Source organism: Charadrius vociferus, unplaced genomic scaffold (genome assembly GCF_000708025.1).
Source record: "Charadrius vociferus isolate BGI_N301 unplaced genomic scaffold, ASM70802v2 scaffold192, whole genome shotgun sequence".
NCBI classification, from domain to species: domain Eukaryota; kingdom Metazoa; phylum Chordata; class Aves; order Charadriiformes; family Charadriidae; genus Charadrius; species Charadrius vociferus.
In genome coordinates, this window is record NW_009647437.1 from 1,261,274 (window position 1) to 1,287,939 (window position 26,666).

The 26,666-nt window shown below is 36.3% G+C and overlaps 1 protein-coding gene across 1 annotated transcript; it reads left to right on the forward strand.

The window, feature by feature from the left end:
* The first annotated feature begins 4,808 nt into the window (after positions 1–4,808).
* DYNC2LI1 (dynein, cytoplasmic 2, light intermediate chain 1) lies at positions 4,809–26,409 on the forward strand. The gene is made up of 13 exons (XM_009880636.1): positions 4,809–4,843; positions 5,635–5,752; positions 7,016–7,050; positions 7,443–7,512; positions 8,513–8,601; positions 10,341–10,527; positions 12,999–13,067; positions 14,430–14,507; positions 16,089–16,165; positions 16,527–16,597; positions 17,040–17,137; positions 18,996–19,088; positions 26,054–26,409. Exons 1-13 carry the CDS (start codon positions 4,830–4,832, stop codon positions 26,117–26,119), a joined length of 1,065 nt encoding a protein of 354 aa, XP_009878938.1. The 5' UTR covers positions 4,809–4,829; the 3' UTR covers positions 26,120–26,409.
* The last annotated feature ends 257 nt before the right edge of the window (positions 26,410–26,666 follow it).

Below are 26,666 nucleotides of genomic sequence, written 5' to 3' on the forward strand. Positions count from 1 at the left end.
CAGTATAGTTTTGTTAAACGAGATCCCATACCTAATTTGTTTTTTAATCCATAATAATAATATAATACAGATGCAAGAATGACTCACAATTGAAAACACAAGAATAACACAGGAAGACATTGCTTGAATTGTTGTCTAAACTTGGAGACATATGTGACATAACCTCCATGTATAATGTTTATAATGTATATACAATGATTCAGAATAATATTTTGTAAAAGTTGTACTTTTTGGGGTTTATTTGTATCTATACATTTCATATCATAATAAGAATATAATGTTCTTGCATACTGAAGACATAATGCTGCATCTGCACTACTGCACCTGGGAGCACCTTCTGTTTGCCTTTTTCACCTGCAAGCCTCAGTGCTACATAGGGTTAAGTATATAGAAATTACACCCGTTTTTTCTTCCAACCCTCACATTTTCATTTCTATGCAAGAAAACCATCTCTGCATGCTCTGAAATGGATCAGCAGCATACTCTAATAGATAATTCACATCCAACTGTAGAGAAGGTAGTCAAAGACAAATCATCGATTTATATACATTTCACAATTTCCACTTTGGTTCATGCTAGTGATCATGGATCATTAATCCCTTACTGCTACCCCTCATCATTTTAGAGTTTTTTAATTACCTAAAACTGAAGTAATTTGACAATGATGAATTTTAATATTGGAAGGTTGAAAATCTCCTTTGTTTTATGACATTTAAACATTTCAGATATATACATACTCATATAGAAAGAAAACGGCTTTTCAGCTGTTTGCCCTCTATGAAAGGTAGGGAGTATCCTGAAGAATTAAAATAGATTGGAAGGGACATACAGGTTGTGGAAAGACAAATTGGCAAGATGACTTGATAAACACATTTCTTCTGCAAGCTGTCAGTGCTGCCACAGCTACTTAAGTCTGCAGGACTCAAGCATCATTTTATGAGCGGTACTGTGGGCTAATGCTTTGTCTTGAAAATTACAAGCAAATAACAAGATAGTATATGCTTTCACATTTGCAATGCGGGAAGAGCGCCCTAGTAACTTTTACCCTTTGGTGGTGGTTGTGGCACTAGATCCTTTTCTTTCAAGGAGGCAGGGCCAGCAGCAGGAGGTTTACCTCCGGGTGGGCAGCCGATTTCCTGCCATCGTGAAGGAAAGCATATTGGAAGCTACAAGAGACCTTGACACCAACTGCAGCATCTTTTCGTGCAGCACCTCACATGAAGTGATGCAGATACCATAATGAAATTGAGTTAGGAATTAACATCCCTTTGCAATCAGCAGAATAGTTAACTTTCAGAGATTTGAGGGGGCAGGGTGTTTGCAAATTCAAACAGATGCTACTGCATCAGTTATACTCAGGTTGTAGTCTAAAGTTTCTCAAATACGATTAGAAAGTTCAGTTTACAAATACAAAAATCTTCATGTCATTGTGAAATGACGATAACTGTCAATCTAGAATACTCCAGCTAGTAATTCTTTTCTAATTATCCAGTTTTAAGTGAATGTGGCAGATCAGGTTCTATTAGAAGGCAAAAAAAAAAAAAAAAAGTGGAGCATTTTGCTAGTGAGCTTTTTCATGTAGTTTTTTAAATCTTTGGTAAATTTGGAGACAACACGATACACAATACAAACAGCTGATGTGCAGATTTTGAGTCTTTTACACAGTTTTCATTAATACAGCCCTACAAACAGCTGTTTTATAAAGCAGTATATAATCTGTGAAGTACAGTATGATGTTCCTGCCTGCCTTTGTGTAGATAACTCTAGACATTGCTTTGCTTTTTATTGCTGAGCTCTTGCTGCTGCAGTATATCCCTACATCATATTGACAGAAGCAATCCATGCCTTTGTTTCCCCTTTTTTGGCAGCACTTTCCAGACTTACTACCACTAACTGCTCATTATAGGTCACCATTAATCCCACATTATGAGAAATGCTGTGTTAATTTTTATGAAATAAATGTGCTCAGAATCACAGTTACCATGACAACGCTACACTAAACAATGAAGTTTCTTCCAGGATTTTGATTAGCAAGAGTGAGGTTTTGGTAGTATGATAGTGACCTCCTCAAGCAGACGCTTCCCTTCAAGTTAACAGAGTCAGCAAGTAAAGTCTCATACACACACAAGCACACTTCAACAGCTCAGCTTCCAAACACAGTTACGCAAGTCTCAGGGGAACTTGTTCCCTGTTAATCTAGTTCCACACAACATAGACAGCAAAGCTGAAAATTTCAGAGTCCAGGCAGATAATCTGTTCTGCCTTCACCCATCCAGCCCGAGCCTTATGAGTGATCCACCAAAACAATTCACACCATGCTACCTACTCTATGACTAAAGCCCAGGTAAGAACTAGACCTTTCTCACCTAATTTTCAGCAGTGATGATGTGATGGGAGCTGTCAAACAAGAAGCTACTTCTGTGACTGATGCTGAAGAACTTCCCATGCTCAAAGCTTGCAGAACCTAGGTTATAAAAATATTCTCAGGATGAGATTAACACGTTAGCACATGCAAGGAGACTTCACCTTCTATCATTAATTTCAGAACATCTTTTGTGCTTGCTTTTAGCTAGCGGTTGGTAACAATGATCAGTTTAAATGGTCGATGAATCTGAGTTTGACAATGAAAGATCACTATCTGTATATACAACTAGATTGGCTTGAAAATAATATTTGGAATGCAATGTAAATTAACATATTACTTGAACTTCACTTTGCCTTGTCAATTTTTGTGCAGCAGTATTAGTAAGCAAACTGCTCATTTCTAAAACAAGCAAGACCTATTCACTCCTCTAGTACAGCGGGCAAATGATAAAGCTTTGAGATTTTAATACAATCCACAAAATTAGTGTTTTTCTCTTATTTTAGGTTTAAATTTGGTTTATAGTTAAATTTAAAATAGATGCATGTATTTCCCTATAAAGGAAGACTGGCAGGTATTTGGTGTTGGAGTTCCTTGTCAGACTAACACAGTTTTTATAGGTTAGGTCCTGAAGGAATAAATTCATCCTTGCATAAAGGAATGCACCACTTAAAGCTTTAGGTAGAGCTTTAATAGTCCATACAGCTTAGTGCAATCCATTAGTTTCAGTTAATTTTAACTAAGGTGATTAGTAACTCAGTAATGAATTAGGAAGAAAAAAAGGGGGGGGGAGGGGCTTAACAGTTTCTTAGGGCAAATGAAATGAAACTGAGTAAGGTGAAACTTAAAATACTGGAAACTCCACTTTCATTCCCAGATTGGACTTGACTACAACTTACTGATTCTACACCCTGACACAGTGCTTCCCAACTCAGTTTTGCACTGCAGCATCTTCCAGATTTGCCACTTCCCTGACAGTGAGTACACTACTCTAAAAATACTTCCAAGTTTTAGTGTTACACTCTTGCTCTTGCAGTATTATATGCCTAGATCACAGTGCCAGGAGCAATTCCTACCTTAGTTTTGCTTTCTTTGGCACAGCAATAGCAGCTTTGTCCAGGGCTTTCACCACCTCTAACTGCTGATTACGTATCAGCACCAGCTACATATACCAAGATGTCAGAAACGTTCTGTTAAAATGAAATTGATGAAAGAAACATACTTAGAAAGGCATCAGCATGACCTGCCACTGTACAACACTAAACAACGAAGTTTCTGCATTTTAATTAGCAAGACCGTGGTTTCCACAGGGGGTTAGCAAACGCTTTAGAAGATCCATGTAAAAAACTGGAATTAACTAAAGATAGGGAGAAATAACCATATAAAGGCTTCTGGAACTGAAACCGAGTGATTAAGCAAGTTAAACTTAGAAAAAATGCTTATTTAAAGAACAAGTATTACTTAGGGTCTGCAGAAGGCTACATAAGCCTTCTTTGGGGAAAGAAGAAGTTAAAATTAATTCTGAGTTAATCATGATGAATGAGGCCAGTTTCCTAGTTTTGACTAAACAAGGTAAGAGAGGATTTTACTTAGGATTTTCTAACTCTAGTCTCTCAAGACACAAAGCAGCTACTCAGCTACACTAGGTCAGCTGTAATTGCAGTCCTGGATTTTGGGTCAATTCCCTGACATGGGACACTTTTGACTTGTGTCAGGTTCACCTACATCCTCTATCGCCTTCCTACACTGGATCATCCTGCAGGCTTACTGCACCCTTTTAAATCCTGCTTTCTAATATAACCACAGCATGATCTTTGGATTTGAGCTTTGATAGATCTTACTTGAAATAGTCTAGCCCCCGTTTCATGTTTGTTACAGCACCTTACTTTTAGTTACATTTATAGTAGTCAATTTGTATGCCCCAGTGACTAAAAAAATCATCACACTGATTTTCTCATACCAAGTGATTTTTGTAGTTGCGTATACACGGCGGCTCTGCCACCCCTCACGCCAGCTCGGCTCTCTCTGGTAGCCAAGGTGGGGCGCCATTTTCAGCCCCCTAAAAACAGAGGCAGCCGCGGGTCCCAGGAACAACTCCGGGGCGCCGGGGGCGGGCGGGATCCCCGGCGGCCCCGCCGCGGGCCTGCACTCACCTCGGGGGCGCGGCGGCCGCGGCCCCCCGAGGCGGCTGAACCCGCCGCGGCGCGGACAACCCCCACAGAAAACTCCCGCCCGCCGCACCGCCGCCGGCAGCGGGCAGCGCTGAGGCGAAAACAGCGCCGCCATCCCACCGTCAACGCCGGTGCCGGGCGGGAAGGCGGGGCGAGGCCGCGGCATGGGCCCGCTGGGAAGCGGCCTCCGTCCATTTCCGTCCCGCCCCGCACCGTCCCTGAAACTACAGCTCCCAGAGTACCCTGCGCGGTTGCCATGGCGACGGGGAGCCAGGCCCGGGCCCCGAGGAGCAGCGATGCCGAAGGCCAGGTAACGGGGAGCGCTGCCCGGGCTCGGTAGCCCCCTTTCCCCCGTCGCCTCCGCTGCCGTGTGGGGAAGGAGGTGGCGGCCAGGGAGGACAGCCTGGAGGAGGAAGGAAGGGAGGCAGGGAGGGAGGGAGGGAAGGAGGTGTAAAAGCGGCCGTCTCGGCCTCTGGCCCCGAAAGCGAGCGGGGCCGGGGGCAGGATGGGGGCACGCCTGGCCCTTGGTGCGAGAAGCCGGTTGCTCCTCTTAAGGACCCCATAGAAAAAGGAGAAGGCCTAAGCCGCCCCCACCGGCCCGCAGGTGGCCCCGGGGGAGCCTGAGAGCCCCCCCCCCCCCCCTTACCCCGAGCAGTAACTCCCGCGGGAGGCCGGGGGCGGGTCCTGAGCCCTCCCGGGCCCACCGGGCCCTGACCGGCGCCTCCGCCGCCGGCGTCCGAGAGCTCCCGGGTCCGGAGGACGCCAGCCTGAGCTGCAGGGTGCTGTGGAAAGCCTTAATCGTTAGAAAACCTTTCAACTCTGTAGTAAATGCACTCAAAACAAAGCGTCCCGCCACACAGCTGGTATTTTACTCGGCGTGTGGCACAAATGCCTGTAGGGGTTACCTGAGGAATTTTACTTAACCTGATTTTGTTAGAACAAGTTCCTTCCACAAGCTGAGGGCATGTGATGTGAAATAATAATAGCAGTAATATAATAAACCACAATACCTTTCATTTATCCGTGTGGATATTTTCAGGAATTACGGTCTAGGGTCCATTGTTTTTCTCTAATTGATGCTCTTTTGTTTTTTCCAACTAGTGATACTTTATGGGATCTTGCTATAGCTGAAGTGGAGAAGAGAGAAAACCCTGACGACGATGGGAAGCGTGTGGAAGTTTGGGAAAAATCAGTACTATTTATGGGAAACAAAAATGGGGTAACGCTAAATACTATATGATTCATTGCTTGCTTTGAACGTAGTTCGTGTCAGGGAAAATATCTGATAAATATGTGGCTCACTTAATTTTTCTAAAGACAAAATATGTCATGTTCTGATTCTGCAGAGTGAGCATTCCACTGAATGTGGACCAATTAGACATTATTACAATTCAGAAGGTCAGGTTTATGGTTTGGAGAGCCAACGCTTCAACCATTGTTATCAATGATGTGCTAATTCTTTGAGGTTTGGCTTCATTAATTTTTGTAAAAGTAACTGCCAGAAATAATGCTATCCTCATTAATTCTTTGACATGTCAAATTTCCTGTTGTAAAAGTTTAACTGGCAACAATCCAATTTAAGTGCACTGATTGATACCACTTTTGCTGTAAAAAGAGGCCTTGGCATCCTGCGATAAATTGTATCTGTATCTGTGTCAGACGCATTTGAACATGCATTATCAGTGATTGCAGGCTCATGATTCCACATGTCCGAGGTTGTTTTACCTTGTTGTCCCATAATGTGGGTCATTAGTACTTTTATATTTTTTTTTCTGTTAGCATGTATTTGAAAAGTAAATAAGGAAATATTTGCCTTTTTGACCAAGTGAGTAATTTTTTAAGAATACAATTTTTATTTTAGAAGGATTGGTAGATGTACAACCTCGAATCAGCAATTTTTAAAATACTTTTTCAGAGAAAATCCAGTGACTGTACCTGATTTCAGATTTACCTGAAATTCACTGGTTTTTGGGATAGGAAAGGACACAGGAGTAAACTGTAGAAGTGCTAGCCCCTTCGGTGTGGCGTGATACTCAGTGTCTGAATTTCAACACTGTAAAGACATACTTTTCTGTATGTTTATTTGTATTTTAAGCATTTTTTAAATTTTCATCTCATCAGTAATAATGTAATTCCAGTGGAAACTAAGCATTAAATAAATGTATTATTAATAATTAAAAACTGTTAAACAGTTTAACAGAGTTGGCCAGGTTGATCACTAATGTCTAATTTTAAGCACGGTGTTCCTATTACTGTATTTGTCATCTCTATTAGTTTATAATTATAATAATGGTAGTGTAACTTGATTCTGACAGAAAGTTGGCAGTTAAGTTTCCACTATAAGACTACAAACAATTATATGAGTTTATGCTTTTCCGGTACTTTATTATTGGAATGTTAAATGAATGAGTTTCATCTAGTAATACAACTTATGTGCTTTAATGACATTACAGTAGGGTTGTTCTTTGTTCTTCATTTCCAGGGAAAGACCACCATTATACTGAGGTGTCTTGAGAGGTATGTTTTAAATTTTTAAAAGTAGTTTTCAACTGTGGATTAGAATTTTACATAAATAATTATATTGTGTGATAATATATGCATACAGATGTTGTCTTCTGTGACTGGTTAATCACTTATGGATAAATTTATATCCCTTCATTACTACCTGTCGTCTGGCCCCTTCAGTCCTTCGTCTCCAGTATTCGAGAGCTTCAATGGCCATCTTTTCCGATTGGTGCTGCCTTCTCCAGTCTTTAGCAACTGAGACCTGTTGTTTTACAGTGTCCTCTCTGGACTGCTGTTTCTAAGCCAAATTCTGAACTGACTGATAAATATAATTTAGTAACAGTAGCATTAACTTTCTTTATTTAAAGGATCTTGACAAAATGAAATTATTTTTCCTTGCATAGGGAAGAGATTCCGAAGCCAACATTAGCCTTGGAATATACTTTTGGAAGAAGGGCAAGGAGACACAATGCAGTGAGTACCCAGAAACTACCATTTATTATATCTTTATATACATACACATACACACACACACAAAAGTGTTTTATTTATATGTGTAATAAACCTTAGGGTTTTTAGCTTACTGTTTGTGAAAGAAAGGGGGTTTTGAATATCACTTTATTAAAATTAGCTAGCATAATTTTGTATTTTAATCTGTAATGTTTTTCCCTCTCACGAAAACGCAGTAGATAAGAGACCAAAGTGTAGCACAAAGCGATCAGAGTCATTTCTAAAAACTACCTTGTTAGTCATGTTTGAGTAACATAGGATGCACACCTTTAACTTTGTCTTTAAAATGCAAAATGAGTACAAACCGATGAAGATACTTTACAACCATTTTTATAAGAGAAGCAGTCATCTTAGAGGATATTAAGTCATAATTAAGTTTTTGGGTTATACATCCATATTGCTAAATTTTGCACTGCAGATTATGTTAACAGAAATATTGAACCCATTCCCATCACAGCACAACACTGCCCAGCAGCAATAACTGTTGCTGAAGGTAATTGCTGTTTCTATTACTGAAGTAGAGAGTGGAAAATCTGACTCTGCCTGAAAGATAAAAATCGCTTAAAACTTTTCTGAGAAACTAAATGTGAAAGTAGAGATTTATTACTTTTCCAAACTTCTCAAAAAGCATTAGTCTCAAGCTGCAATAAACAAAAAGAAAGAGAAGAGAACCTTTTTTTTTTAATGTTCATCATTAATCATACTGCTTCCTGATTTTTTCACTTTACCATAGTAATTTATCAAGACAGTCATAGGCATGCTAGGAGTCTTTCCTAAGTGGTGTATGGGATTTCTTGAACATAGGGGAGTTTTTGTTTGGTATTGTTTTTTAGAAAATGCTAATGAAATAATATATCCTTTTGTTCTGAGTCACTTTTGTGAAAAGCCAGTTTATCAGATGAAGATCTTCTCTTGGTGTTGCATGGAAGTACGCATTTCTAACATGAAGAAAATTATCTTACAGCCTAAAGATGTAGCTCATTTTTGGGAACTAGGTGGTGGAACCTCATTACTGGATCTGATTCGAATACCAATCACTAGCAACAACATAAGGTAAGTGATTAATATTACAATTCCAAAGGTAATATCAGTTTTCTTTCACACATAAGTAAATCTCTAAACATTTTGTTGTGGGAAACTCTTTAACTCTTTCAATATGTATGACAGAACATTTATGAATTTTTCTAAACATCATGGTACTACTACTGATACTCTGCTTTGACCTTCCGTTTCACAGATCTATCCTAATAAGCCAAGTTTGTAGCAATGTCCAACAAGAGAAAGCAGTAACATGACAGAGACGGGTTAGCCTCAAGTAGCCAGCTAGAACAATACAGAAAAATAGACAACATAGTATCTTTATGCTCAGTGAAAGCGCAGAAAAAGCAATTTAGGGGCATATGAAAAAAAAATCTGGCTTCCTACTTCTGTATGCAAACATAGATGCTATCTCTGTGAAGGGCAGTATTTTAGGGTGAAAGACAAGGAAAAAACTGTGAAAAAAAGAATCTGAATTTTTGGGAAGTGAAGTGACCGTCTGATGAGAAGAAAACCATACAAAAGAGATGATGTTTCTGTGAAGGACTAAAACTATTGAAATGATTTGAAGACAAAAGGAAACAGGAACTTAGAGAGAATTAAGAGAGTGTAGTGAGGAAAAATCCATAAAAGTGATGGAATAGCATAGGAAGAAAAAATGCGTGAAGAAGAGTTGAATGAAGAAATGAGAAAGTGATGGGGTGCATTTTCTGGTTTTTTTCTGGTTAGGGAAGATGGAGTTGAAAGCGGAAGGGGAGAAAAGGATCAAAAGATATGTTTTGTATTATGATGGATTGCTTAATTTCTTTGGTAGTGAGTTTTAACGTCTGTGATAAAAAAATAAAAATGGAGGGATACAATTTTTATCACGTACATTTGCTACTGTTTTGGCTATTGAGGTAATGCCATTACTTAGTGAGAGACTAAGAAGGAGAAATCCCACTTCTGGCATGTGAAGCTTTTTTGTTTCTAGAAGAGCTTGGGGAAAAAAGCAACTATAATTTTTAAACTATTGCCTCAATGAACTTAATTGAGCTCCACCTCCATCAGTCTTTTCGCCCCTTTTTACTGATAAGATGTCTTCTGATATGGATGATTTTAAGATTCTTTGATGAGATAGCAACATTGTTCTCTAAGACCACTTGTGTTCACAAGGCAATATTTAAACATACTACTCAAAAATTCTACCATTTCGACTTAAATATAAGTGCTTTTCACTGGTTTTCTCATCTGTCTATAGTCAAACAATTTGCTTATTTAAGAGTTCCATGAACTATATCTAGTTTCAGCGAGAAACCTTTCACCAGATTTTTTCCCCCAGCATTTTAAAGTGAAATTGGACATTTACTTTGCTTTGTAGTCTTTCTAATACCACTCCTTTTTCAAGTCAGGATGGAACGTGAAAGAATGATTGCATCCATTCAAATGGCTGCATTTGCATTCTTCTTCACAGTTGCACTTTAAGGCCGTTAGAGTTTTGGGAGGCAGGGTGTTGGGAGGCGAGGAGCTTATATGTAAACATTTCTCATCATAATCCATCCTAAGTATGTCTTTCCATGACAATGGAAAGGTTTCTTCAGAGCTCATAGTGTCCTTAAAAGAGCCATGTCCCTTTATAGGTATATTTAATTCTATCTTAGCATTTTTATTTTCACATTTGTTGCTTTCACCATTTGTACTACAGGTATGGTTGTCTATGAAAACGTTAACTGTCTTATGAGCAAAAGATTTGACCAAATAATGCTTTTTAATAGGTCATTTGCTGCAGTTCTTGTACTGGATTTGTCCAAACCTAACGAACTCTGGACTACTATGGAGAAACTTCTGCAGGTCACCAGGAACCACGTGAACAAAATTTTAAGCAAACTAGAAAAGACGAATGCTGAAGTAGCTACTGAAATTAAACAGAGGATGCGGAACAATTTGCAGAGGGATCATCCAGTAAGTTACTTCTAATATTTTCTCCAGGTGTCACAGGCCTTTATACAGTTAAAGATAATGCTTTTGAAAATCTTAAACAACTCTTTTAGATTTTTATGCATGACTGAAAATCCATTTGATGTAGATGAACCTGTTCACTGGAAAATTATAGCAATTTAATAAAAATTCAATAAGAGCAGAAACAAGGAAAGAAGGTTTCTTATATCTTTTTGTTAGATATCTAATGTGATTGTTATGGCATGTTACACCAATCAAAAGAAATAGTTTTAGAGTAGCAGTTTGCTTCTCCCCCCCCCCATCTTTTTAAAATGAAGATGAAAACTAGAACGTACAAAAGTCATCTAGCAAGAGACTAGCTGAAGGTACAAATTTAAGCAAAGAATATAGTTATAACAGCCATCAACATGACTATATACTTTGCATTTATTTAAATGTCTATCACAAACTCAATGCCTTTTGATAATCTGACAACTAATTAAATTATAAAGTTTCAGAAATGTTAACATCAGTCCTTTAAACATAATTGCTAACTAAATCTCTCGAAAAGCTAAACTAGATTATGCGCAATAGAAATGAAAAGTCATTGTGCATTAAACCTCTGCAAATGTTGTCTGTATATAATGCATAAATACGTATTCAACAATTCAAAGACTTGGCACATAAATCTACTTACTGAAACTTCTATAAAATGCTGCAATACAGCAAATGCTTAGATAGCTCAAAAATTGAAAAGTAACTTTTAAAATTTTTGATAAAGCAACATATGCACCACTCAGTAGATTTAGAGTTCAGGGTTTGAGGTCTGCTGGATTATGATTTTGCTTTTTGCATTTAGAGAAGATAATTCACAAAAAGAAAATGCCTACAAGCACACTTGGCAATAAATCATGATCGCAGTGTCAAGTTTACATATGGAAGCTTACATATCAGAAAACGGCAACCTTTTTTTCAATAAGTAAAAAGAATAATGCCATTAATTGTTAAGAAGAGAAGACTTGTTATACTTACCCTGTAGGGAACACAATTATACCTTCTAAACTAGAATTTCTATAAAGCTTTCATTTGCAAACAAAATGTTATGTTACTCCTTAGTTCTCTTTAAACTTTCATCATTGTTCAAGAAAAAAATTATGTCAGTTTTGTGGGAGGAAATACTATCTTTTATAGTCAAAGCAAATGACAGTTTACGCAGATTTTTATTTGCCTTTTTATAGCTAAATGTATTCTTATGATAAACAGGAATTGATGAGGTTCTTAGATGTTTTCTTTATGGATTAGATATATTCCATTGGCCTGGATAAAGGAGTATTGGCTATGATGATAAAGCATATCAATTGCAGACCTTGTTTAAAAAGGCTGGGTGTGCCTCCAGTAGTCCAGAGTCAAAAATTAATTCCATAGTCAAAAGATGAATAGGGTTCAGTATGCCAGTTTAAATATTTCTGATGTTACCCCAAATCAATTTTTTCTTAGTTAAGAAACTAAAACTATTTTTTTTTCAGTTCTATATTCTATACATCCAGGTTTAAGTTATGATAATTTTGCTCAAAGCTTTTGCCTTGACGCAATGTATGAGTGAAGCCATTATTTTTTGTCTCAAAGCAGAGGATTTTCAGTATCTTCCTGCAGCTTCTTCCTACTATATTGAGTGTCATTTAACCTGTATGTGAAATAGCTGGTTTCAGAAGGGAACAGTTAGGTCAACCTCTGCTACAACACATCTTTTTTTCACTCTGCTGCAGCTTGCCTAAATAATAATTAATAATAACATGAGGGCATTGTCTCATTCATTACGGGAAAACCTTCCAGATAACTTCAGAATTATTGTAATCTACTTCTTAAAACTTTTATCAGAAGTTAACTATTTAACCGTTAAATCTACAGCCCCATAGCTGTTTTCATCCATTGGTATTGATTTGCATTTTTATGGTTGCTAGGTGACATTTATTCTTGCTGCTGATATCAAACAACTGAAAATCACATTAAATATTTTTTAAGAGTTTGGAAAATGTGATGTGGGGAGGACAAATGTGTGACACAAGAAAATAATCCATCTTAATTTTCGTGGACTTTTTTCCGTATTATTTTGGATACGATGCAAGGAGGGGGAATGTGTCAAAGAGCCAGTTCTACTAATCCAGTCTGGCATTTGGTCTGTGAATATATGGGGTTTTTCCTCTCTTCTCTTCCCACCTAATGTTGGAGCTGGAGCATATAGAGTAAGAACCCTTTTATGCCAGTAAGTGTTCTGACTGCTCAGAGGGATTATTTCGTGACCATCTATGAAGAAAATGAGAAAATTGTAGAATATAGGATGGACATTGCATTAAAGTCTGTTCATCCAACATAAGGTTTTGAAAAAATAGACCTTGTCTTCTGTGAATTAATTTTAACCCCTTTCAGTTGTTTTGACAGTTGCAATCTTCTACAGTTTTTTTACGCTGCTTAACTGTCATATATTTGTTTAATAGGATTATGAGTTAGTTGACCCTTTTCCAATACCCTTGGTGATAATTGGAAGCAAATATGATATTTTTCATGTAAGTAATACTTAATATTTTTTTAATAATTAAAAGATTCCTGGTAAAGTTTCTATATACTAAAATCTTTGTAATATAATAGTAATCATTTGAAGAAAAGTATGGCCAGTCAGCCTTCTACCACACAAATCTTTCCGTCCAACAGCATTATGGAACGCATACTGTCATTCCTTCACAAAATACTCCCAAACTGATGATTTTTGAGATGTACTTGGGAAACGTTGAGATACAAGTTGCTGCAGACCAGAGAGGGAAGCAAGAAAACGTGATGACTTCCTTCTATAATGGGAGAAATCCAGCTCCATGTGTCCCTTCTGACAGCAGCTGTAAGTTTATGGCAGTGAAAGAGGGGCATCCCTCAAGTCAGATGGTCACATTTTTTGGTAGTTGTGGCAGCACGAATAGTAAACTGTCATTTCAGTCTGGAACTTTTTTAAGTGCTACTTAAGTTTTTAGAGACAAGTGAGTAATTGCATCTTCTAGCGGGGAGAGGAGAGAAATGTTATAGTACTGCTGGATTCTCTCCCAGGATGTTAAAAATCCAAACAAACGCATATGCAATTTTCAAGCAGCACTTGATCATGAGAAACTAGAACAGTATGTTTGGTTTTTAGCTGCTGTGCTGGCAGCCTGTGCTTCTCTGGATGACTACATAGTGCATTGATACTTGGCTGACTCTTTGAGTTAGTTAATACTTTATTAATAAGGTACTGTGTCTTCTTTCATACTGAGGCTTTATGCTGAGCCATGACCTCTTCAAAAATCAGTGACTCTCATGTAATAAGCACAGAATAACAGCCCATTCCATCGGTGTCTATGGACAGAATCCTGCAGGCTTCATTGGAACTGGGTTTTCACCCACTTTATCCAGGGAAGGCCATCCGTATGATCTTACATTAAAGAAACATTGATGAGAAGTTATTTTTATGCACCTTTCACATCTTGCAGGTATTAGAATTTAAAGAGCATATACCCAAAGGTTTACTAAAAGTTAAACATTTTCACAAAAAGAAAAAAAATCATTGTTCTAGTACACAGTGTTTCTACTTTGAAAATGTAAAACAAAATGAAACAAATTAATTGAAAATTGAATACGTATTCTCAATTAAGAAGCTTTTTCTGGACTAACATATTGCCTGAATTAGTCTCCCTCTGTAAAAAAGAAACAAAGGGAAATTGTGACATTTCTTTTCAGAGTAGGCTGTTACTGATTCTGTCTTAAGATACAATTATGCTGACAGCTAAAAGCCTCGTATATTGTCGCCTAAGTGCATTGCAGTTTATACAAAAATTGAAAAGTTCTAGCTGTAATATTTTGGTTTTTTGTTTCTAATCTATATGTTCCCATATCAACTATTTCAGGAGTTTGACTCTGAAATGAGGAAAATAATAAGCAAGACGCTTCGATTTGTTTCACATTATTATGGAGCATCATTAGTGGTGTGTATATTCACTTTCTAACTAAGGATAGAGAAGATGAACAATATTTGTGTTACAAAACAATATTTTAAAAAAATAGAAGTGTAAAACTCCCAGAGAAAATGGGATTTCATTGGCTTTATAGTAGCTTTGTTCATAAGCTAACCTCTCAAATGGGTTACAAGCATTGGCAGGGGATGGATGGATGGACGGACGGACGGATGCATGGATATATCTTGTGAACAAACAAACTACATAATTCCCAGTATCAGCAGAAACTAAATAGAACCAGTTATCTGTTAGCCAACTCAGTTCCTGTATTGGGTTTATTGCACGTCCAGCAAAATTTTTTTGGTACAAGAAAGGAGGACAGGGAAAAAGTGATCGCCATAGATAGAATTAGAGAACTGGCCTTTTTGGCAGAAGCAGAAAGTCTAGTGACCTGCCTTTGGTAGATTTAAAAACTTAGATTCAAGGGCTCATCTTCACAGCAGTTTAAGAATACCGGATTACCACACTTAGAATGTTGAAGAATAAAGGCAGCGATTTTTTTACAGTAATGAATAGGAACTGCTAACCATTAAGACTATGAAGAATTTATGTGGGTATATAAGTTGATTCTGAGTTTGGCAGATCATCTCAAGTAAAGGCAGAAACACGCGTGCTTAAGTTCACAATCCAAAAAAGCTGCTTCATGCGCTCTCTGTACATCAGAATATGGTTCTAATTGTATCAACCATAATTTATGTAATAAATAATATTTAATAGTGGCTTATTTTGATTATCAAACCACTTACGTTTGTTTTAAATTGTTATAAGCATGTCCTTTTGCATACATGTAAAATTGTACAGCTTTTGTACTTTGACACCTGAATTCATCTTTTGTTAACTGAGAATACAATTGTCTTGATTGATTTTTTTTTTTTTTTTTTTAAGCATTTAAGCATTACTGTAACTAAAAATGAAGAACTAAGAGCCTAAAACTCCTTGACTGCTAAATTCTGATTCCCATTGAAATGAGTGGGAGAAACTTAATTTCCTACAGTAGAGATCTGACCTCTTTCTCAAAGCCATGAATCCGTTAGGATACAAAAGCCCCTAGACAGGAATAAGCATGCTGTTTGAGAAGATATTTTGGGAGCTGCTTTTTGATAAAACTGTACTAGTTCTGCCGCTGTCAAGCTGCTTTTATGATGTGTGCACAATTTTAGTTATTCCTTATATTTCTAAATGTCTATGGTATTCTTGAAAATCTTGAATGTATTTTAAAATCTTAATAACTCATTAGTATTCAGCAGAAAAACTGTGTCTCTTAATGCGAATACTTCAAAAATTGTGAATCAATATTTTAAAATTTATTCTTTAACCTTTATACTATTTTTCATTTAATCTTTCTTGATCTATATATTCAGTGACAAATATAATAATGTTTTGGAAAGGGAGGGTGATATTTTTATTCTAGTAAATTCAGTGGACATATACCAAATTTATTGAGGTTAGGAATTAGCCAGGCTCTATCTGAAATCCTGTATGTAGATGACATCATGCAATATTTCTATGATGGAAGATCATAATGTTTATTTTGTTTTCTGATTCGTTTAGTTTACCAGTAAATCTGAGGCTCTTTTGCTGAAAGCCCGTGTTCTTATTAATCACTTGGCATTTGGCTATGATAAAAGGTAACGTAATTATTGTCCAACTATTAAATGTCTTGCCCAGAGTCTAAAAGTACTTAATAAAAAATTTATTAATAACCAAAAGATTTTTTTTTTCTTAAATATGATCTCTGAAAGATTCTTGTTTACAGACTTTTACTCTTGTGTCTCAGCTGCCTGTCTCTGCACAGGACAGTGATAACTCCTTGGTTTTGATGCCAAAACCGATGGATTAGAAACCTGGTCACCACTAGAATTGAGTAGATTTTTATTTACATGTATTTGTGTGCAAAGCCCAGTAAGAGTCAGGTTGTGGGTAGAATAATGTCATTTTTTTTGTTGATTGTAAAATCCTCACTTGATACATTTTCTTTTTTCTGTTTAGCAAGTCGGTATCAGTGGATCACAGCAAACCTCTATTTATACCAGCAGGCCTGGATTCGCTGAGCCAAATAGGTTAGGACGTTTCCTGTTCATCATGTTTGTTGCTTAATTGTATATGAAAAAAAAAAAAAAACCCAAGAAAAAAAAAAGTTAAATTATAGCACATCAGCATCAGTTTTAACAGATTATCGAATGAAATGGCTTAGAAAGTTTAAAATTAGGATTCGGTATTTATATTATTGAGAACTACTTATGCGGTTTTGTTAGGTAGTGTAATCAAGTATCAGAACTTCTTCAAATAGTAAAGTACCAACAAGCTTAGCTATAAAAGAAAATGTGATACAATACCACTCAGCCCATTTCATGGTAGGAGATCAATGTTTTTTCAGACTTGTTGCAGCTTGTCATTGTGGAAGATAAAATATTAAATTAGATCATTATCCAAAACTATTTGATAATTTATGTTGTTATGACAACATACTTGTATTACTTCATGCTGTGCTGTAATCCTTAGGACCACCACCTGCCTCTGATAGTGATATTGGAAAGATGCGTGCAAACACACCGCTGGAACTGTGGAAAAAAGTATTTGAGAAAACATTTCCACCCAAGGTAGGTACTTACGTGTCTGCTGCACAGCTTCTTTTTTCATAGGATAGTAGTAACATCACTACTAATTTTTGTCTTTCGAGTCCAGTGACTGGAATTTCAGTCTCTCTCACTCAGCAGTCACATTTCTCCCAACCTCTTTAATACATACATTTTCAAAAGATACAGATTTGTATGTAGTAGTGCTTTGGTTATTAGCTTCTGCATCTTCAGTCACCTTCCTACATTTAGTAATAATGAAAGTACTGATGTAACCCTCTGGTTTTTCCAAAGTTAGATCATTGCCTTTCATCATATTTAGAGACAAGCTGTATTCAACCTTTCTGAAATTTTATAATGTGACATATTCCCTAATACCTAAACGAAATGACAGTGATGTTCCAGGAGGAGAGCTCTTCGTGGCTGCAGCAAAATGCTGATCTGCATTCTCCTAGGGCACGAAGCCTTGAATGAGGCGAGTTTGTTAGAGTTCCTTGCCAAAATCTGTCATTTTGCTGTAGGAAGTGTTTGGGTTTCCAAGGTAATTAGAATCCCTTGGCATCTAGGTAGCAATAAATCTTGTACGTGTATGAGAAGTTCCTAGTCCCAAGAGGCAAACCCCCAAATACTTCTTTTTAATAAGAGTAATTGCTGCTGTTAGGAAATGAAAATTCGCTTCTATTTGACCTGAGCAAATACAGGCAGCTGCTTTCTCGTTGTGTACTGGACTGTATCACAGTTCTTTATCCCTGCCCGTTTCCTGCCCTACGGCTTACCTAGGCAGGCAAGGAAATCAGTCAGGTCTATGAAACTGAGCCTCAAATTATGGTGCACAAACTGGGCTTTCTCTAGTTTTCAGTCTGTGGATCTCCATTCTTGGTGAGGAGTCTGAAGTGACACTTTCCCACTCACTTGACTGATACATATCAAAGCCTACAAACTATTTCAGATGGTTTGTGACCAGAATAAATTATGACTAAGCTGCTGTTCTCAGTACAGTCAGCCCAAACATGATAAAGACGAAACTTTATTTTTCAGAAACTGTACAGGACTGTTATTTTTCATGTTATTTTTGCTTCTAGCCTTTTAAAATACGCTAAACAAACATTCCTCCCCCCACCCAATAACTCCCAAACTCTCCCTGAAACAGCTGGAGAAATGAGTACGTTTCTCATCTTGCAAGCTCTGTCAGTGTTCTGAGGTGTCTGTTTAATTAAAGGAGATTTGCCAAATAGATTCCCAGTCTTCTATTTTGGTTCCAAAATATGCTTTAAACTTCAAAGCTGGTTTTATGTATCGTGAATTTCTTTTTCCATCGCCTCATCTAATAATAATTATAATTCTGCTTTATTTTATTCCATCATTTGTATGATTGCCCTCTTTCCATTTCCTACTCTCCATTTTTTATGAGTAAGGAGAAATGTGCAGGACAACATTTAAAAAAAATAATCTTTATTTTATATTGTTTCTTTCTGTTAGTGTATTTGCATCAGCTATTGAAGTAATGCTTCTGGTAACCAGAACTGAATTCAAGTCTTGAGTATGAATTGCTCTAGCAAGAGTAGCCTTAACTATGCCCAAATGTCGTGGGCCAGAAAGGCTATTTTCATTTTGAGGAGAGAATAATAAACAACTACCAAAAAAGAATATTTTCTTTCCTTTAAGATCTAACTGCACTATTACTTTCTCATCATTTTACAAATCTAAGATACTTTTTTGTCTAATCTGTGTCCTAGAGCACAAAATTCTTCCATAAATGCAGGATTTTAATACATTTGTATGAAAAGCAAATAATTCCATTAGATCTAGAGCGTGGCATTTTCTTGTTAAAAGAACAGGAGATAAAATTTATCATTTGGGTTGTTGTCATTTCTTCTTTTAGAATTTCTGTGATTTACAAGATACCAAGGACCCTGCACAGGATTTACAATACGCTGAGTATGAAGTCGATGTTATGAGAGCTCAGAAAAACCAGGTGTGTTGTTGTTCTCCAATTGCTGTTCACAGCCAGGTATTCCAGAACCATCACTGTTGATGAATTGTAGAATATACTCGTTGTCCCCTCTTTGAGTTTAAATAACTTCAACTTCAGTTTTCAGCTTAGTAGTTGGTTGGGTTTTTTTCCTATTGGTAGATATTAAGCCAGTAGAGGATTGTTAGATCTCAAAGTTTTGGCTTTGTAGTTTCTTTAGAAATGAAAAAGTCAAATTTTCTCTCTTTCAGAATTATTTCACTAAAATAATATTGATGCAAAGCTGCAACACTTTCTTGGCAGTAATGTCTTCATTTCTGCACCCTGTACTCTCATTTGGGTGTTGACTAGCAGAAAGTCTAGGAACGAAGGTTTGGGGTGGGGGCTGTTTACTTTTTTAATTTTTGTCTTCCTCCTTCAAAGCTTTTTACTTGAACTGGAAAGGCGCTGAGATGATAACATTTCTGACACTTCTGACTCGAGTTTGCAGGCAGTGTATGTTTTATCTTAAACAGAGTGAACAGAATTATTCCTCATAGTGACATTTGGCTTAACCCCTGAATTACAGAAAAGACCTTTAGTGGGGAAAAGGTTTTTTGTTTTTTCTTACTAATTTTGAAGTGTTTCTGCATTTTCCTACATTTGTGGTGAATTAATTTTATAGAAAAATTCTGTGGCAAACTAGACAAGGTTAGAACATTGCCTTATAGATACCAGGGTATGACATCACATAAGTAGCGATACTGTTTATAGTCTTCATCAAGATCATAGGCATGGGTCTGTTAAAATCAATCCAAGATTTGTGTATTTTTCTTTGTTTGGAAGAAGTATCACATACTTATTCTGGGAGCCCTCTATTTCATACAGATTGATTTGTTTCACACACGGAAAATTCTTTGCTAGAATGACAGAAACATTCCACTCTGTTCTCAAAGCTTTTATGTGGGCTATTTGCACACCGTTTAACTTGCTCGAGGACTAAGTTACTGCGCTTAAAGGAGGTTTTTCTAACAGTGCTTTAAAATGATGGACTGTACCAATCACATGCCTTTACAGACCCCCACTCTTAAGATGAAAGGCGGTTTTATTGAATTGCACTGCAGTTAATCTCAACTAACCCTAAAATACCATGGCAAATTTCATCTTTGCGTGCTTGTAAAAGAAAGCCAAAGCATTAGATTATTACTGCTATCACATTTTTGTAGAGTTTAGTTAGATTGCATAAGGCAGTAAACCTGTAGTTACCTGATCCAAAGAAACACATTAATAATGTAAAAGAATAAAGCAATTTCAAGAATCCCTTGCAGTCTTTGAACTTGCACATTACCTGTAATATCCTGTTAATGTAGGCATCAGTTCTGAATTTCTGTTACATCAAGAACAGTCTTAGAAATCATTAAAATTTGTAAAGCGCATTCCTTTTGGAATTTATAATGTAATCTCATAGTCAGTATATCTCAAAATAACTATATGGTGTACTAGGTTTGTTATTTTTAGATAATACTTATGTCTTGCAAAAGAAGATACTGGTATGCATTGATTAAATCATACAGGAAATGATTAATTTTCTGGTTTTAAACAAAAGAGACAGTCTTTTAGAATCTTAATCTGTTCAAGGGCATTGCAAACCAGTGTAGCTTCTTTTAGTTAGACTACTACAAGTAATTTGAGCATTAAAGAGAAAATTACTTTTGTTATCTGCAGCTGTTTCCTAAACTTCTCTATCATGAAGTTAAATTATTACAAGATTATTTGCACATTATTAAAATCTTTTATACTCCAAGAATTTAATTCGATTTGAAATGCACCAAGATAGCAACATACATTTGAAAGAAAAGAACTCTGTAGTTGCAGTGATTCTTGAAGTGTCTTTGGATTTGCCAGTTATATGAAAAGTGGCACAAAAATCCTGTTTTTAAAGGAACATTTCAAATGCATCGTGAGTCTGACGTTCTTTATAGTGTCTCATCTATTGTGTAGGAGGAACAGTATATTAAGATGTTTAATATGCAACATGTCGCTAATGAAATCAGGCGACATAATGCAATATGAAAGTTCCATATGACGACAGTGTATGTTTTAACATCATTTAAGTGCAAGTTATCATTTTTCGCGGTTACTTTTGGTTAATTAATATGCCACTTTGGACTCTAGGTGATAACCAGTTTGCTTGTTTATCTCAAAGATAAGCTTTAAAGGAAAAATAAACACAAACCTACATCAACGGAAACTAAATACAGCCCTTGTCAGTGAGTCTGATAGAAGAACTAGCATACCTGACTGACTTAGTCTTGGTCAGGACTATTTAATAATACTGTAATAGATTTATGGATAACTGTGGCAATACAAAGTTTAATTAAATCAGTTCCAACTTTGTAACCTTGGTTGAAGGGTTTGTCTGCAGCTAGGGTTTGTACATTCTAGCAGAGCAAAAGGTTAAATGCTTGAGTATAAAATTAGAAAACAGTTTAAAAAAATAAAGTACAGAAACAAGAAAGTACCTGGCTCGCTCTCATGTACTAGCTGACAGCTAGTATTTATCTGATACGCTGTTTTGGCTGTAGAAGTTAAGAGTCCATTTCATCAGTACCCTGTCACAAGAGTGTTTTCTTTTAGACCAGATTATTTTGCTTCCTTAATTTTTTCAGAGTTAACTATGAGACCTACCCACTGTCCTCCTCGGCCTTTGTGCTCTGGAAAACTCTCTGAGCCTCTCTCCCTCACTGTGCCTTTGTTCAAGATAGAGCACATCTCTCCATCTCAGCTATGTCCTTTCTGAATTCTTTTCCTAGTTCTTATCCCACAGACGTGCAACGTGCAGGTTTATATCACATACTGCTGTTGCAACTCTTTACTGCTTTTTCATTTTCTGGAGTTAAGCTCAGAGAGAGAAGACACAGCACCTGGGACCTTTTTGGAATTTACATTTTTAATTTATTTCTTGATTAGCAGATTCTCTCTGGGAATCACTGGAATTTTGTGCTCTTTGCAGGGCTTTCAAGAGTCAAGAAAAAGATTCATTTTGCATATTTATTAGGTCTTAAATGTGTACATACGTTACAAATGTTCATACAGCCCACATAACCCAAACAAGATGGCGAACTTGTCATCCATTTCTCTCCATTCCCTGCTGGTTTTTTAGCTTTTGATGCTTTAAGGTCACCTTAATTTCACTTTAGGTACACACATAACTTGAATAAAAGTGAGATCTTTTAAAATAATATTGTTGATTAGAGCTGCACATACACCACCTGCATCTGTGAGCACCTAGGATTGCATGAAAGTCTCATTCCTTAGTTCCATCTAAATGCTGGCGGCAGTGAAATGGCACATGGGGGTGTCTGCTTTGCTTCCTTAAGAAATGCTCTCTACCATAGAGGTAGGTACTCTACAATGTCTTTTCTAAGGTTTTTGTAACAGAGCAATAGCATCTTTTGTTTTCTCCAGAGGAGAAGTGCTAGTCTTCATATGGTGGAGAAAAAGTTATTTAGGATGTTTACGCAGCTGCCAAGAATAAGCTTTCTTGTTTTCACATGAAAGCATGTCCAAGTGGGTACAAAAGATTATTTTTTTTTTTTAAACCAAGGTAAAGAGCATTATTAGAGCACTGTTACTAAATTTCCTACTGCAGTTTGGTGCCTAAGATTTTTAATCCTTATTTCAGTACTTGGTTATTTTTACCATGGTCCAGATTGAGGGCGCTTTCAGTAAGAAGCTGCATGAAAAAAGAAAGTTAAAGTCATGTCAGTCCCTCAGAACTGAGGAAGTGCAACAATTAAGGCTTTTCCTACAATCTTAATTTTTCCTCCTTGTTTGTAGGCATTATAGTATTGTCTTTAATTACATGATCATATACTATTTTGCTGATGTCTCAATTCAATTGTTCAGTATTTCTTTTCATCATCCTTATTCTTTTTGTACCTTATTTCTCAACCTGCCATTCAGACACTTCAATGAACACAAAAGTATTAATTTTTTTTCTCTGAGAATGTGCGGTAATGTTATCTTATCCGAGTGCCTCACAAACATCAGTTAAGTCTTTCTTCCCAATCATTTTATGAGATTATGTGTGATCTTCCCCATTTGACAGATGAAGAATTTATAGAAACACAAAAGTAAAGAAGCATGAAGGTTAAAAAAAATTTAAAAATCCTCTTTATGCCACTGTTAAGATATCTAGGACAAGTTGCTAGCACTAATAAAGTTTAAAGCACTCAGAGCACATTGAAAGCATATTTAAATTGCAATTGTTAATTCTTTGTAAATCTGATCTGTGCCCCCTACACTCGGTAACCAGAAAACGAAGGAAGTATAATGCTAGCGTGAACATTTTGGCGTACTTTGAGATACGTTCTTTCATAGGAGCTTCCTTCAGTTTGGAGAGAGGATCTCTTAACTGATTGTATAGTGACAGTATATTCCAGAATTCTGCTTATATTTGTAGTATAGGACTTTATGATGCTTTTTCAGAAGGGTCTCTGAAGCGATCTTTAAGCTGTATTTGAAAGATTTTTCCATTACATTTCTGTCTTACGGGGATTTATTTGCTTCCTATTTTACATGAAAACTAAGGACATGTAGTTTCCTGACAGCATTTTTCCTCCTGAATCACTGAATTTGTTAAAGGTTATTTTTTGTAAATATCCTCCTGTCTAATCCTTTTTTAAATTTCATTTCTCGTTATTTAAACATTAGTCTTACCTAGATATGTCTCCAAAATAAATATTTATCATTTATCATTTGTTCTGTACTTCTGTATGTAGTGAAATAGCTTTACAGTTTTAATACATGCTGTGGTTTTGATACTTTGCATTTCTGTATTGTTTTGAATTGCCTTTACACTGAATTGCCTTCTAGCTAGCTAAAATTACAGCAAAATAAATTCTGCTAAATTATCTACCTCTTTCTTGAAAGTTTAGTCAGATGATAAATCTCTAAGGCTAATTATTTAGGCAACACCTGTAGACATAATGCCCAGACAGCATTGTCTTTCAGCATTGTCTTTATATGTGAAACTGTCTAATTTTACCCCTTCCTGTAGCCTTTAAGAAAGTTGTTAGAATTGAAATTATTTACTTAGCATAAATCAGGTTACATGTGCTTCTTAAAATATTACAGTATTCTTTCTATTCCTAACTGTTGGCAAGTTTCCAACAGCTCAGTATATTCCAAGATCATAATTACTTTATACTAATAATGAGGGAGTGAAAATAAAGACTGGCTTAGAGATAGAACACTTCAGTAGTACTAGAGTTGTACTTAATAATGCAACTTACTAGATTTAGACTAGACACAATATATTCTGTGTCAGTCATGAGTTAACTGTAAAACAAGACTCCTGCAAGCAACTGGAGGAATATGCACTAATTAAAAATGCTCTCACTGCTCATAAATCTGTGGTGATTTCTGAAAATTTTGCACTGCTGACAAAGCTGCTGAAGTGATTATCCGGAGAGAGAGAAAATTCCATTTATTATTTCCATACAAGTTTTAGATGATGATTTCTCCCTTACTCTGTTAAGTCCATTCTATTAAAATCAGAATAGCAATGATATAAAATGCATACCCGCTTTTGAGGGTCTTTGCTACATTTATACTAATCATTGGTTTATGTCCACCTCTTTTCCTGATCTAAGTAAGATATGATGACCTTTTTTGTATCGCAAGCAGATACTCATTAGAGTATCCTCTTCCTGCAAATACAATGGAAGCCTTCTTATTCTTAAATGAACATAAAGCAATCGTAGTACTTTCTAAATAAATTTTTGGTGGAAAAAAAATCAGAAATAATTCCCAGCAGTATGCACCACTACATAAAATTCAGAAGATGAAATTCTTGTTTGATAATGTTGTTAGAACCTCTTCTTACAGGTTTCAAAATGCCCAGTAGCACTTTTGACTGAAATGAGGTCATTTGTCTACCATGCTAGTACTCAGCTGATGTCAAGTATAGCATAATGTGGATTGCTTCATCTTTCGTACCTAATTTGGTTGATTTATACCTCCACAATTTGAGCCTCTGTTTTAATAATCTAATTCCTATCTAGAAGATGTGTGTTTTTAATTACCACATTGGGTTTGCATTTTATTTTTACACACAGATGCTAACTTTTCAATCCACTAAACAGCAGCACCTGAAAGAATATTTTAAACTACTAACTGAAAAACAAAACAAAAGTAAAAGCATGGCATCATTGTCATCAGTAATACACTTCCTGAAAAACCTCAAGCAATGATGAATAATATTGCTCCAAATATCCAGTATTTGGATATTTGGAGAATATCCAAATCAAGTATCCAGATTGAATCGACATAGTACGTCAATTTCCTAAACACCCGTTGCATTCCTCTAAAATGTATTTGTGCTTACTGCTTTCTGGACAAGCCTGGGTTCTGCAGGGGTTCCTAAGGTCCTCTGTCAGCGCTCTTAAGTTATCACCTCTGGCGACGTATAAACTTACAGAAATTCATTTCAGTCCTGGGCTTAAAAAAAAAAAAGAAGAAGAAAGCAGTCTTTGTTCTTCTAGTTTCTTTTCCGTGATCTTAAGGAATTATCAATCTGTTTTGTGTCTTGAAAGGCCCTGAAATCATGTGTGTGAAACAATAGTTTCTGTTGGGTAATTCTGATTTCTGTTTTTAAAACACAGGTAGTGTTACATTTTTGTATGTTCATAGGGAGCTTGGTTTCTCAAACTGAATGTCTAAGACACCACCCAAAATTTCTTCCACCCTAGAAAGCAAGTATCTAGGCCTAAATAAAGAAATTCTAGCTCCCTATGTGACAGCAAATGTGGCAAAATTTATAGCACTTTTAGTATAATTTTCTTAAAAATTAAAAAAGGTATATTACGTTTTTTTCTACAGTGAAAAATGTTTGTACATACTTCAAATGTTTAGGTGGCATATGTATCTTATCACTTGTAATAATGAGGAGATTAGATTAATATGTGTGTATGCTTCTGTTTTAGGAACTTGAACAATACAAAAGGAATGCCTCTAAATCCTGGAAAGAAATGGATTTTGACTCTGATTGATGAACGGCTATAGGTGTCTTCAGTTTAACGTTTACAAAATTATGTAATCCTTTTAACACTATACTAACAATTTAAGCTGATGCAGTTGAAAATATACAATATCAAACTAAAAAAAGTAATATTTATTAAGCATTCCTGTTATTTTTTTTAAATAAAAATAGCTGTTTATTCATTCAGTCTAAATTTCAGTATATCTTGGTACTGACACAGAGTTTCAAAGTGGGGAGAAAGGAATTCTAGATTATTCAGAGAGGGGTCTGACTATGAAAACTGGCATTAGTCAGTTCTACCTATTTTCTAACACATTGTTTCATTTAGTTTTGAATGCTTCCATCCTAAACATGTATTTAAATATAAGCAAGTTTTCACACCCTAAATACAAAACTGCATAGTAAAGTATGCTAGGCATCTTGTCCTAGTTCCTTGCATATGTAATCCGAAGGGAAAGCTTAAGAATATATTTGCATCATTGTTTGATGTGTTTGGATACGATAGTTCCACTAAAACTGGCAGAATAGAGTGCAATTAAAACCAGGTTTGACCTGGT